The sequence below is a fragment of the Erinaceus europaeus genome, chromosome 5 (assembly GCF_950295315.1).
Source record: "Erinaceus europaeus chromosome 5, mEriEur2.1, whole genome shotgun sequence".
NCBI lineage: Eukaryota > Metazoa > Chordata > Mammalia > Eulipotyphla > Erinaceidae > Erinaceus > Erinaceus europaeus.
Genome location: NC_080166.1, coordinates 125,209,292 through 125,224,411, shown reverse-complemented (window position 1 = coordinate 125,224,411; position 15,120 = coordinate 125,209,292). Strand labels below are relative to the sequence as shown.

Genomic DNA, 15,120 nt, shown 5'->3' with positions numbered 1-15,120 from the left:
TTCCTGAGTGAGGACAGATAGTTCAGGGCTCTAACTCTGCAGGATTTGAAAAGCAGTTGCTTCATGCCAATCAGTTCTCACTCAGGACAGTTTATTTAAGAAAACAAAGCCAGACATTCAGGAAGTTAGTGGTTTTGGACAACAAAGCAATGGTGGGAATAATGTATAATTAAATGTCAAAACCTTGGCTGGGTGAATCATGCTGTTCATGAGGGGACAGCTGTTACCATAAGATTGTGTGAGGGCAGGGTTTTTTTTTTTTTTTTTTAAATTTGGTAGGTTTTGTTTTAACAAAAAAGGAGGAAGTTGGCTTGAAACAGGCCAAAGTGAAGAGTTGAGAAATTGTGTTTTTTTTCCCTCAGAACTCAGCAGGAGCCCCTCCTGGAGCCAACCATCACCCATAATTATCACTAGAGAGAAAGCAAAGAAGCCAAACAAAAGGGGGCAAATATGAGGAAATGGCAGAACACAAGCACAGTCAGATGAAACTCTGAAGACTGCCACTCTGTCAAATGATTCCAGCCTGGGGGAGAAAAGTCCCCCCACCCCCAGGGAGTGATGGGAAAAGGAAGGTTTCAGGAGGGCCAGGAACCTCATGCGTGAAGCTGTTTGCTGTGGCTCCTGCCAAGATCATGACTTCAGCTCTACAGGAGAAGAAACTCATTTCTTCCTCACCAACAGCATCTACAAAGCTCCCTGCACATAGCCATATTCTGATAATCTACAAGGATGATTCCATTAATATAGGGCAGCATTCCTAAAGAAAACATCAGCAGGGGCTGGGCGCTGGAGCACCTGCTTGAGTACGCATGTTACAATGTGCAAGGACCTGGGTTTGAACCCCCGGCTCCCACCTGCAGGGGGAAAGCTTTGTGAATGGTGAAGCAGTGCTGCAGGTGTCTCTCTGTCTCTTTCCCTCTCTATCTCTCCCTACCCTCTTGATTTCTGGCTGCCTCTATCCAATAAATAAAGATAATAATACTAAAAAAAAAGAAAACAGTAGCAAATCAATATCAAAACTGGGTTCTGGATGGTTTTAAAAATTTTTTTATATTTATTTATTTTCCCTTTTGTTGCCCTTGTTTTTATTGCTGTTGTAGTTATTATTGTTGTTGTTACTGATGTCGTCATTGTTGGATAAGAGAGAAATGGAGAGAGGAGGGGAAGACAGAGGGGGGAGAGAAAGATAGATACCTGCAGACCTGCTTCACCGCCTGTGAAGCGACCCCACTACAGGTGGGGAGCCGGGGGCTCGAACCAGGATCCTTATGCTTCACACCACGTGCACTTAACTTTCTTTTTTTTTAAAGCGCATTCTAAGATGGGCTTGAAAGCACAAGTATTTTCTCATCAGAAATCTAAATCACAGGGCCAGGCAGTGGTGCATCCAGTGGAGTGCACATATTTTAGTCCCTAGTCCCCACCTGTGGGAACAGAGTTGAGGCGCAGAGCTTCAAGAGCAATGGAGCAATGCTGCCAGTGTCTCTCCTTCTTTCTATCTCCCTCTCCGTCAAAAAAGCAGGAAAGGGGGAAAAAACCATCTGCCAGGAATGCGGAGTTGGCGTGAAGGCACTGAGCCCCTGCTACAACCTTAGTGGCAAAATAAAACAAAACAAAAACAAACGACAACAGCAAAAACAGAAACGTAAACCACAGCAAGTAACAAGCACTCGCCCCTCTGAAGAGCCCAAACCGTCTGCTCCATCTTGCCTTCCAGAGCCAGAGGGTGAGAGGATACCTGACAACAGTTTCAAGAAAACTAATGGAGTGGGAAGAAGAAAGGGAATGTGTCTCCTCTCCCCAGCCTCTTCCTCCCAAAAGTGCCATCTGTCTAAGTGAAAATTTCACTTCCCAGGCACTATGTGAGGTAAACTAGAGGGAGCCCTCTTTGAGTTCAAGGAGCTTTCTACTAGGTGAGTCGAAGAAGCTACTGAAGGGAGTCAGAACCTCCCTAGAGTGAAGCCTTTCCAAACCCAGCTCTCTCAGGACTAGCCCTGCCTTTCCCTTTGATTCTCAAAATCTGAGAAGCTGACTACTTAACTTGAGGTGATGCCAGCCAAGGAAGTGATAGCTCCCAAAACATGCTCAAAACTTAGGTGTAAAGCCCATGACTGTAAGAAAATCAATTTACAAGAGAGAGAGAAAAGAAGAGAAAGGGCCAGAGGATGACTCTGGCATGTGCAATGCTGGGAATTGAACTTGGGACCTCCTGTATGAGAGTCCAACAGTTCATCCATTTTCATGGCACAAGACTATCATGAGTCAGGAGTGATGGAAGAAGTGTATCTGGTATTGATGTGTAGTTTAGTGATCTTCCTCGCTTTTAGTTCCCTCTCTTCCTCTACAGACATCAGCAAAGAGAAGGAAATTGAGTGAGTCAAGTTGTTGGCTTTCACAGAAGCAAGTTTTATTGAAATGCCGTCTGTGAATTCCTGACAGTGTCACGTGTTATTTTCAGGCCTTTTTCCCATCACAGTGGGTAATTAAACCTGATCCTGTGAGAATGTCATACATCAGAAAAGGTAACAGCAGCAAATGCTGGAGAGGTTCTGGGGTCAAAGGAACCCTCCTGCCCTGCTGGTGGGAATGTAAATTGGTCCAACCTCTGTGGAGAGCAGTCTGGAGAACTCTCAGAAGGCTAGAAATGGACCTACCCTATGACCCTGCAATTCCTCTCCTGGGGATATATCCTAAGGAACCCAACACACCCATCCAAAAAGGTCTGTGTACACATATGTTCTTGGCAGCACAATTTGTAATAGCCAAAACCTGGAAGCAACCCAGGTGTCCAACAACAGATGAGTGGCTGAGCAAGTTGCGATATATATATATATATAATGGAATACTACTCAGGTATAAAAAATGGTGACTTCACCATTTTCAGCTGATCTTGGATGGATCTTGAAAAATTCATGTTAAGTGAAATAAGTCAGAAACAGAAGGATGAATATGGGATGATCTCACTCTCAGGAAGAAGTTGAAAAACAAGATCAGAAAAGAAAACATAAGTAGAACCTGAACTGGAATTGGTGTATTGCACCAAAGTAAAAGACTCTGGGGTGGGTGGGTGGAGAGAACACAGATCCAAGAAGGATGGCAGAGGACCTAGTGGGGGTTGTATTGTTATATGGAAAACTGGGAAATGTTATGCATGTACAAACTATTGTATTTACTGTCAAATGAAAAACATTAATTCCCCAATAAAGAAATAATAAAAAAAAAAGAATTAGAGTACAGTCAACCTACTGGTTTGACCCAAGTTCCCTTGAACACATCTCCCTTTAGTTTTCTTTTCTTAAAAATTGGGGCTGCCAACAGAATCTTTTTTTTAATTTTAATTAATTATTATTATTATTATTTTGCCTCCAGGGTTACCACTAGGGCTCGGTGCCTGCACCATGAATCCATTGCTCCTAGAGACCACTCCCTTCCCTTCCCATCGCCCCTTTTGTTTTATCATTGTTGTGGTTATCATTATCACTGTTGTTATTGATGTCATTGTTGTTGGACAGGACAGAGAGAAATGGAGAGAGGAGGGGAAGAAAGAGAGGGGGAGAGAAAGACAGACACCTGCAGACCTGCCTCACCACCTGTGAAGCGCTCCCCTTGCGCTTTGCACCATGTGCACTCAACCTGCTGCGCTACTGCCTGCCCCTGCCCCCCAGAATCAACTTTATAGGACAGTTATAAGAATAAAATGCTGTCAGCAGTGCTCTGCTTAGCGCACCACAGGGCTTCAACATGTGCTAATAGTTTATTATCTGCTTATGATAGATGGATTTCCTATTTAAGCATTGACTGTATTAAAGGAAAAAGGAGAGGGGCCGGACAGTAGCACAGCAGGTTAAGTGCACATGGTGCAAAGTGCAAAGACTGGTGTAGGGATCCCAGTTCGAGCCCCCAGTTCCCCACCTGCAGGGGAGTCACTTCACAGGCGGTGAAGCAGGTCTGCAGGTGTCTATCTTTCTCTCCCCCTCCTCTCTCCATTTCTCTCTGTCCTATCCAACAACAAGAACAATAACAACAACAATAATAATCACAGTAACGACAGACGATAAGAGCAGCAAAAGGAGAAAAATGGCCTCCAGGAGCAGTGAATTTGTAGTGCAGGCACTGAGCCCCAGCAATAACCCTGGAGGCGGAAAAAAAAAAAAAAAGGAAAAAGGAGAAACTCAATTTCCTGAAGTATCTTGCAGTCTGCCAGAAAAAAAAAAAAAAAAAAAAGAAGTGATGCACACCAGCCTGGCAATTTAGTAAGTACTTACTCCAAATTCTCTAATGTCTGATCTGAAGACTCACTAGCCCGGCTGAGGCGGGGCACACACACACAGGCATGGCATTCGGCTGAGGAAGGAGGGTATTTTCTCATGAAAGACAAACTATTTGACCTATTACCATTCTAGCCTGATTTCCCCGGGGATTTCCAATGCCGAGAAGTAAGCCTAGGGAAACAATAAAAAGCAACTGCCCATAGTTATAAAAACAACTATCACCACCACCAAACTGAACTGTAAATGCCAAAGTATTTGCCTGTAACCAAGACTGAATCACATCTGGGTACCACTGCCACTCCAGAGTGCCTTTGAAAAAGCCCAGCATCAACACATCCATCCAAAAAGATCTGTGTACACATATGTTCTTGGCAGCACAATTTGTAATAGCCAAAACCTGGAAGCAACCCAGGTGTCCAACAACAGATGAGTGGCTGAGCAAGTTGTGGTATATATATACAATGGAATACTACTCAGCTGTAAAAAATGGTGACTTCACCGTTTTCAGCCGAGCTTGGATGGACCTTGAAAAAATCATGTTGAGTGAAATAAGTCAGAAACAGAAGGATGAATACGGGATGATCTCACTCTCAGGCCGAAGTTGAAAAACAAGATTAGAAAAGAAAACACAAGTCGAACCTGAAATGGAATTGGAGTATTACACCAAAGTAAAAGACTCTGGGATGGGTGGGTGGATGGGGAGAATACAGGTCCATGAAAAATGATGAATGAAATAGTGGGGGTTGTATTGTTAAATGGGAATCTGGGGAATGTTATGCATGTAAAAAAAAAAAAAAGAAGTAGAAACGCAAAGCAGAAATTGACTGAGTTTGGAGTATGGCACCAAAGTAAGAAAGCAGAAGTACACTAGAGTTTGCAGTGAGTACCTCCCTAATACTTCCTCTCCACTTTTCCAAGCTTTGGGTCCATGATTGCTCAACAATTTGTTTGGCTTTGTATGTTAACTCTCTTTTCAGTCACCAGGTTCCAGGTGTCATCAGGATGCCGGCCAGACTTCCCTGGATTGAAGACCCCACCAATATGTCCTGGAGCTCAGCTTCCCCAGAGACCCACCCTACTAGGCAAAGAGAGAGGCAGACTGGGAGTATGGACCGACCAGTCAACGCCCATGTTCAGCGGGGAAGCAATTACAGAAGCCAGACCTTCTACCTTCTGCAACCCACAATGACCCTGGGTCCATGCTCCCAGAGGGATAGAGAATGGGAAAGCTATCGGGGGAGGGGGTGGGATATGGAGATTGGGCGGTGGGAATTGTGTGGAGTTGTACCCCTTCTACCCTATGGTTTTGTTAATTAATCCTTTCTTAAATTAAAAAAAAAAAAACCGAAAAAGCCCAGCATGATATACAGTTGTTATTAAAAAAAACAACTAGTATCAGCTTAATACATCATAGAGATTTCAGATATGTACAGTACCAGTCAACATCTGTATTCAGTTCTATCCACTACCAAATAGATGTCTAGCTGACTGCGATGCCTGACTTCTCTTCTGGGTACCACTAATTTCATTTCACTCTAGAAACTTTTTGTTTGATTCAGTACATTTGTGGTATATATGTGTGGACTGCAAGAGAGTAAAATCACTTGGTGTTTGTCTTTCTCAGTCTGACTTATTATTTGGCTTAATTTTAACTTAATGGCAGGGTTTCATCTTTTTTAATAGCCGAGTAGTGTGCCATCATGTATCTAAACCACATTTTCTTAATCCAGTCACCAGCCAAGGGCACTTGGGTTGTTTCTAAGTCTTGGCTATTGTAAATACCGCTGTGATGAATATGCATGTATCTCTTGGAGTTAGTGTGTTTGCATTCTCTAGGTAAACAGTCATGAACAACGGAATAGGGTTATATGGAATGTCTGCTTTTCATTGAGGAATTCTATCTCTATCTCCCGCTTCCCTCTCAATTTCTCTGTCTCTATCCAATCATAAATAAATGAAAAGACTTAAAAAAGTGTTTTTTTTAAAAGAACAGAGAAAAAACCAAATATTTTTTAAAAGTTGATTAGGTATAGCCTGCTAAAACAGGAGCCAACAAAGCATGTCTAAGAGAAAGGGCCCCCCAAATGGCATGTGGCTGATATCAGTTTGGATGGATCATGAGCAAAGCTAGCTTATACTTGCCTATTATCCTGCTTCATCTTCCTTTCTTTCCTGTCTCACAGCTCTTCCACATTCCCTCTATCTGACCTCAGTTTGATGATTCTAAGAGATGCAGTTTCTAGTTCTGAATCTGACACCTAGAGCTATTTTGAGACCAGACACGATGCGACACTAGTGCAGTGACTGTGCCTCTTTTGCCCATGGGGCACACATCCAGTGCCTGATCCCAGGTCATGTCATGTCATGCAACGCCACGCATCAGGCTTGTCTCATTTAGCTGTCCAGGTAAGAAACGCCATATGCCTTCATATAGAATATTAACGTGTGCGTGTTTCCCACAAGTCAGAAGCAGGGACACCATGAAAAGCACCTACTTTTGTTCGACGAAGAGAGGGTCGAAGAACTCCGTGGTGATCTTGTTAGCGTAAAGGGAACAACCAGTCATGGAGCAGAGCCCTGCAGAGCAGAGAAGAGGAGAGGCCACAGTAAGCCTAGGCTCGCAGTGAAGTGCCCCATCCAGAGGGAACTCAGCTATTTACCTGAAAGGATGAAAACAATCCCAGCCAGACAAGCGATTTTGGCTTTGGCTTTGTCGGAGCCTCCGACTTTCGTACACTTCATTCCAAACAGGGCAAATATGGAGCCAAAAAAGCCCAGGCTGACGGCAGCGATCATGAGTCCTCGGCAGGCCTGGATGTAACCTACAACAGAGGCCGTCACGTTTATAAACACAGAACTGCACACATTCCGAGAAGGGTTCCTCCTTCTGAATGATCGTTTCAGCTCCTGGAAATGTGACCATAATGGCTTAAACACCTGGCAAGACAGGCCAGAAAGCAAAGCAAACTGATCCATATCTAGCACCTGTTAAAGCTCCCATACTGTACTGTCTGGCGTCCGTGTGAACCCCAGGGCAGACCTCTGAATGGTGGGATTCCCGCCCTTGCCAGGGGAGAAAACAGAGGCGTGTAGGAGTTGTTTGATACAGAGATAAGTTAGGAAGAGACGGAGCAAAGTAGACCCTATGCAGATCTGACTGTGAGTACCAGGTCACACTTCCTTTCACCAGGAGAAAAGTCACTTGCCACCACCTCAACCCTCTTGCTCCTTTGTATGCTGGATCTTGGACAGTCTTTTCAATTTTAGTTACTGGGGCCAGGTTGTGGCAGATGGAGTTTAGTGCACATATTGTCATGCTCCAGGACCCAGGTTCAAGCCCCCGACTCCTACCTGCACAGGGGACCCTTCAGGAGTCGTGAAGCAGATCTGCAAGTGTCTATCTTTCTCTCTCCTTATCTCTCCCTTCCTTCTCCACCTCTCTCTGTCTTATTCAATTATCAAAAAAAGTAGAAAGGAGAAAAAGATCACTGGGAGATATGGATTCATAGTGCCGGCACGGAGCCCTAGCAGTAACCCTGGTGTCAATGAAATAAAATGCATTTATCTATTTTTGTTTTGATAGGACAGAGAGAAGAACCTGAGAGGAAAGGGGGAGATAGAGAGGGAGAAAGAAGAAAGACACTTGCAGCACTGCTTCACAGCTCGTGAAGCTTCCTCCCTGCAGGGGGACTTGAACCCAGATCCTTGTGCATGGTAATGTGCATGCTCAACCCCACACACACCATCGCCCAGTTCCTCAGACCTTGGAAATGGAGGTTGTCATGGTTTTGACATTATGAAACTGTTAACGGGGTAGCCAGGGCCCCAAAGGCCCGGGTGTGCCAGTACTAGTGCACATGCGGACACTGAGCCACGAGACCAGCCAGGCTAGCAGCTTCAATCAGGCAGAGTCTAGATCGATCACGTTCATGACACTTTCTTGTTCTCAGGCCACACTGAGTAGAAGTAGGTTCTTAAAAAGCATTGGTTGTTTTGGAGAAGAATCTTCGAGCCTTATAAACCGTTGGCAGGCCATAAGTAGCTCACTTAGTGCGCTGCGTTGGCATGTACGTGACTCAGGTTCAAGCGTGGCCCCCACCACATTGAAGGAAGGTTCTGTGCGGTGGTCTCTTTCATTCTCTCTGCCTCTATCTTTCTGCCTCTCTCTAAAAAAAAAAAAAAAGGGAAAAAAAGAGGAATGAAATGAAGTGCTGGCACAAGTGGGTGCTTTCAAAGGAGCCCTGAAGCTTGTTTGGCTGGTTGGTTTGACCATTCCCTTGACACCAGTCATTTCCTTAGTCACATGTTTCTGTTTACACAGTCAGAATGATGCCAAACTTCAACCCCGCTTCTGTCAAGATACCAACAAATTTTAAATGTACGGGACTTAAACTCATAAAGGACTCTCCTGTAAGACCGTCATTTCAGCTGGATGCAGGGCCAGGTCTTAACCTGATAGAGACGGAAAAAGGTGCATAGCAGGTGCAAGAAGACACTTGATAAGCAGATGAACATATTGGATGAATCAGGCTGATGAAATTTTATTTAATTATTTTGCTCCCAGGGTTTTTGCTGGGACTTTGTTCCTGCAAAACTCCACCATTTCCAGTGGATTATTTTTTTTCTTTTAGGTAGAGGATGAGATAGAGAGAGAGAGAGACAGAGACAGAGGAGAGGGGGAGAGATACAGAGAAGGGGAGAAATACAGGGGAGAGAGATAGAGAGACAGAGAGGGGAAGAGAGAGATAGGGGAAGACAGAAAGAGAGAAAAAGAGATACTACAACACTTCTCCACTACTCATAAAACTTCTGCCGTATGTGTTGCTCCCATGTAACAGCTGGGAGTTCAAACCCAGGTCCTTACATATGCACTCTACCAGGTAAGCTATCTCCCACCCCCTAAACAAGTCATATGGAATTAAACTGTAACCTAGAAAAAAAAAAAAAACAACCATCTAACTCATAACTCCCTTATTCCTAACACTTAGGAAAAGCCTAAGGTAAGTACTGATTCTAAAATAATCATAAATTCAGAAAGAATGCTGGCAGGGGAGCCTCCACTCCTTGTATCTTCAAGTGAGAATGACATCTGAAGTTTCCACCATCGGCCTGGGCTCTCTGCAGAAAGGCGCTCTTGTGCCAGCATGGCGTCCCCGAGACCCACACGCGCACATTACAAACAGCCAGGATCTCCTATTGCGCAGTGTGAGTTGCTGCCAGGCAGAAAAATCATTTCCCTGGTGGTGAGGCAACCAAAATCAGCACAAGAAAACTTAATTTTAGGAATAAAGAAGAACAGAGGTTCTTCTGCCAATTACTGAGCTTAGTCTATTTTACACTTCAGACCCATCAGGTAGAACCAGGGAGCAGGCTGAAGCACCGACAGAGAGAGGAAGCCTGGTAGCTTCTTGAACGACTGAACAAAAGAAACACACTTGCCAGTTACTAGCAAGGGTACTGGACAGTGTGGTATCCTTATGTTCTGAGGTTTATTGTGACCTCTGGCGTTGAGTGGCTTTAACTGCCTCTGATGGAATCACTGGACAGGCAAACCAGTTTGTGTCTGATGTAACCTCTGTATTATCCATGTAGGAAAAAAATCACCCCAGAAAAACTATCAGGCACCATCATTTGCACTCACTTTAGAAATCTTGCAGACTTTCTGTGAACATCCAAAAGCTTGGCAAAAAGGTTAAATTGGACAACTGGATCATTTAGGACACAGATTTCATTTTCCCAGAGAGTAAAAGAAGATGGGAACCCTGGACTGATACATTCAATGCTAACTGATAAAAAAAAGAGAGAGAGAGAGAGTAATCCTTCCCTCCCTTCTTTTCTTTCTTTTTTTTTTTTTTCTTTTTTCTTGTTTGATAGGTCAGATAGAAATTGAGAGGGGAGGGAGTTGGGCGGTAGCGCAGCAGGTTAAGCACAGGTGGCGCAAAGCCCAAGGACTGGCATAAGGATCCCGGTTCGAGCCCCTGGCTCCCCATCTGCAGGGGAGTTGCTTCACAGGTGGTGAAGCAGGTCTGCAGGTGTCTATCTTTCTCTCCCCCTCTCTGTCTTCCCCTCCTCTCTCCATTTCTCTCTCTCCTATCCAACAACAATGACATCAATAACAACAATAATAACTACAACAGTAAAACAACAAGGGCAACAAAAGGGAATAAATAAAAATTAAAAAATTAAAAAAAGAAATTGAGCGGGGAGGGGAAGATAGAGGGGAGGGAGGGAGGGAGGGAGAGAGAGAGAGAGAGAGAGAGAGAGCTGCAGATCTGCTTCAGTGCTTGTGAGGCTTTCCTCCTGTAGGTGAGAAATAAGGGACTGAACTCAGTTCCTTGTGCCTGGTAATGTGTGTGCTTAAGCAGATGTGCCCTCCCCCCCTCCAACCCCCCCTCCTTATCCTCCCGTCCGTCCTTCCTTCCTTCCTTCCTTCCTTCTTTCCTTCCTTCCTTTTACTCTCTTTTTCTGCCTTCCCTCTTCCTTCTCTTTATTTTTCTTTTTCTTCCTTTTCTTTTTCCTCCTCTTTTTCTCCCCTCATTCTTCCTTCCTTCCTTTTTTCTCTTTCTTTCTCTCTCTCTCTCTTTCTTTTCTCTCTTTCTACTGCTCAGCTCTTGTATATGGTGGTGCTGAGCACTAAACCTGGGACCTTGGAGCCTCAGGCAGAAAAAGTCTTTTGCAGAACCATTATGCTATTTCCTCTACACTAAATTCTATTTTCTTTATATATGACTCATGATATTGTTTTGGAGTTTCTTATTCAATTCTGTTTTTCTCCTGACTTTGAACTCTTGGCATAAAGATAAGAAAAGAGATGGAGAAGGCAGGCTCTGATGCAGTCAAATTCTTCCCTAGTACCAAGCTATACTAACAACAACAATAACCTGATCAGGGGAAATAGTACAGTAGCTCATACACCAAACTCTCACGTCTGAGGTTCCAAGAACCCAGGTACAATCCCCTGCACCACCAAAAATTAAGAGCTGAGCAGTGCTCTGGCTTAAACACATGCACACGCACACACAGAAATTTACTCATATACATGCAGAGAAGGCAGTTCACCAGAATAATTGGCTAGATTTTTGGAAAAGGAGAGCAAAAAGTTCCTGGGAATCCATTCCTCTACCAGCTGTAAACACAATGAAGCTGTTGGTGGACTGAAGGAATGGCCATTGCTTAAAATATTGGCAACAAACTCTTCCAGAGTTTGTCTTTTGCAAGGCAGACCTCTCCAACCTTGCTTTTACGGCAGTTCTGGAGGGCAAGACTTCGAAGTAATACTACTGAGTGAAGGGGCAGTAAAAAGCTAGCCAAGGAAGCCATTATTTTTGACAGGTCTAATTTACTCACACTGTTAATCGCTAATTAACACATTAAGGTGCTGAGGCATGAATATATTTACTTAGAAGGGCTCTGAAGTGTAATTTATAGTTAATTCTCTTGGGAGAAACAGCAAACATTCCCACTAACAGAAATAGATGAACCAAATCTCAGTTGAAGTTGGAACTGTCTGCAAAGGGGTGTGGGCGAGCCGTAAACAGAAATCACCCAGTCCTTCAACCGTGAACTTTTTCCATGAGTAAAATACAGTGATTTTAAATTCATGCATTCCATGGGAGGCCACCTTCAAGCTGTCCTTTAAAGGTTAAGGGCTTCCCAAGGAATGTATGCCTCTTTTTCCCTCTGGACTATAAAAGTGAAAATAGCCACTCGGTGGAGATAGCCACTGGCAGAGTGCACCTGCTGGCCTCTGGCTTGAAGGGAAGGAAAAGAATGAACCTTTTTCCCATCAGGATCAAGATGTGTGTGTTTTTTTCTTTGCAAACCGCAAACAGCCATGGGCTTTGAATTCTAGGTCCAATTTTCCTCTCTGCCTGCTGTGTCCCTTTGACTAGATCACTTAGCCTTCATTTTCTCATCCATACAATAGGCAGAAAAACACTCACTTCCCGGGATGGGCACTAGAAACCAAGAACCTGGGAAAAAGCTCAGCCAGCTCCTCCCCCCCCCACCCCACCCCCCGTCCCCATGAACCTTTAGCTTGATCCTAAGCAGAAATAATGAGAGTAGGGGTTGAATTATGGCAAAAAATGTGGAATGTGCACATTTAGAGTTTTGAGAGGAGTCTCATTTTCCTTTGAGGGAAGACTGGGTTGACTGTGATACTTCATAACCTCCTTCACCTAAGAAATCCAGAAAAACAAATAATTTGGAATAGTCAATTTTATCATCTGCAACCAAGAGGTCAGTTCTTCTACCAAAGGCTAAAGGAGAGGACTGGGCAGTAGCTCACTCAGTTGAGCACACATATTACAGTGCTCAAGGACCCAGGTTCAAGCCCCTGCTCTTCATCTGGGGGGGGGGGAGCTTCACAAGTGCTGAAGCAGTGCTACATGTGTCTCTCTGTCTGTTTTTCTATATCCCTCTCCCCTCTCAATTGCTCTCTGTCTCTAACCAAAATAAGATATATATAATTTTAAAAGGATAGGTGGGAGATAGAGAGGTGTGAGTCTCTCCCTTGTTAGATTTTCTTCTCTAGAACTTCTGTTGGTGTAATGCAGCAGAGGACTGGTCTACATCACAACTCACAGGGATATAGTTGGTTTTTTTCCCACTTCAGAGACGATGTCAAGTTCACATATTGTGGAAAGGACCTGCGTTAGAATCCTGGGACCCAGGGAAGGAGGAGGCAGGGAGTCCTACTCAGGGAAGTTCATTTAGAGGTGTGAGAAATCACCCCCTCTATGACAATGTGGCCTTGTGGGTAAACCACCCAAAGTGCTGTCCTAGGATAGAGAAAACAGTGAGATGGATTGGCTTCTTTTTAATAATAATAAAAGTGCATTTGTGGGGCCAGGTGGTGGCACACCTGGCTGAACGCACACATTAACATGCTTGAGGACTGGAGTTTGAGCCCCCATTCAGCATCTGCATGAAGGACACTTCACAAGTGGTGAAGCAGGTCTGCAGGTGTTTTTCTTTCTCTCTGCCTCTTTGTCTGCCCCTCCTCTCTCAATTTCTCTCTGTCTGATCAAATAAAATAGAAAGTGGAGGGGAGGATGAAATGGTGGCTGGGGTGGCAGATTCATAGTGCCAGCACCAAGCTTCAGTGATAACCATGGTGACAACAAAAAAGTGCATTTGCTCATTAAGACAAGAGGGAGAACCAGAGGGCATTGCGCTGGTACATGTAATGTCAGGGAATCAAGCCTGGGACTGCGTGCAAGGTTCTTAAACTGAAAGATAGAGTCGGCAGGAAGAGAGTGACAGCAGGAAGTTTTGCATGAGAAAGGACCGTATTCCTATTCATTAATCATTTTGTTCTGCTTTGTAGCTTATTGCCTTTCGGCCAACAAGTTGAAGATACTATCATGATTCCATCTTGATTTCCTTGGGCAGACAACCTCACCAGTGTTCTGGAACCTCAGCTCTCCAGAGCCCTACCCTACAAGAGAAAGATAGAAGCAGGTTGAGGGTATGGATTGACCTGTCAATACCCATGTCCAACAGAGAAGCAATTACAGAATTCCCACCTTCTACAAAAAAAAGAGTTTTGGTTCATATTCCCAGCAAGGGAGAAATGTTTGGGGAAGATGACCAGAGGGCTCTGAAGGTCAGCTCTATCAGGACTGGGAGAGAGAAGAGGAAAAATGGAGAGAAAGACATTTGGACGTAGTAATAGGTGGATATGTGACTTGGAAAGGAAGAGAAGATAAGACCATGGGGAAAAAAGGGGGTAAATATACACTAATATATGTAGATAGTTGGAGAAATAATAGGTAACCCATATCTGCAACCATAGGAGAACAGTTATAGCTTCCAATGGAGGGATTGGGGATCCAGAACTCTGGTGGTGGGAAAGGTGTGGAGTTGTACCCCTGTTATCTTGTAATTTTGTAAATCAATATTAAATCACTAATAAACTTTAAGAAAAAAGAAAGGACACCATAAACTTAAATGACAAGCAATGAACTGAGATGACAACATACATATAGAAAAGCAAGAATTGACATTTAGAATTAAAAAAAATCATTTAAACAGAGAGGAAATTACAGAATCACAGGCATAAGATGTGGACAGGCAAATTCAAAAGAAAGCAAATGTATGGACAGAGAGGCCGGGCAGCTATGCCACCCAGTTGAGCATAGATATTATGACTCACTGGTGACACCGACTAAGAAACCCAGTTGTGAGGCTGTGGGGAAATGGGTATCCTTATATTTTTTCTGGGGGTGGTGGTGGTGACTTGGCTCTAATAATACCATTTCTCAGATATCTAGTATCTATAAAGACTGATGCAGCAGATACAAAGCACTAACAGCAGCAAAGGTTTGGAAAGGGCCCAACATCCAGCAAATGGGGAAGCGGTTAAATAAACCAGTTTGTCCAGACCACTGAATACCATGCAGTCATTAAGATCGCTCCAAGGTAGAGTGCACAGGAGTTGCATGGGTAAAGTCCAGGCTTGGTCCCCAGCATCACATAAAGACAAAGAAAGACCTCAGCAAAGTAGAATATCATAAAGGGCAAGCAGTGCACTGGTCTCTCGGTCAATTAAAAAACAAAGCTACTCCTGGATGCACTGACTTAGAGTAAGATATGATATTCATCTGTAAATGCTGCAGAACAATAGGTGGTATGAAGCTATTATACAGTCATTTTTCTAGACATACGAGCACACTCTAAGGCCATTGTACAAATCAATCTTATTTTCATTAAATGCTCAAGGGTCTCCAGAGTTGGGATATAAAACTAGGCTTGCCTTCCTCTCCTCTGCTGCCAAATTCCATTCCTCCACTCTCTCTCTTTCTCTCTGCCACCAGGGTTGCTGGGACTCAGTGTCTGATGAATC

General features: G+C 44.0%; 1 protein-coding gene across 4 annotated transcripts in view; it reads right to left on the bottom strand.

Moving 5' to 3' along the window:
* CLDN10 (claudin 10) overlaps nucleotides 1-15,120 on the bottom strand; it is a 143,608-nt gene that overhangs the window by 20,822 nt on the left and 107,666 nt on the right. For all 4 annotated transcript variants that reach the window (XM_007526843.3, XM_060191761.1, XM_007526842.3 and 1 more), the window contains exons 2-3: nucleotides 6,932-7,093; nucleotides 6,767-6,848 (exon numbers count right to left, since the gene is read on the bottom strand). In XM_007526843.3, coding sequence (XP_007526905.1) covers nucleotides 6,767-6,848; nucleotides 6,932-7,093 — 244 coding nt within the window. The remainder of the gene's footprint in view (nucleotides 1-6,766; nucleotides 6,849-6,931; nucleotides 7,094-15,120) is intronic.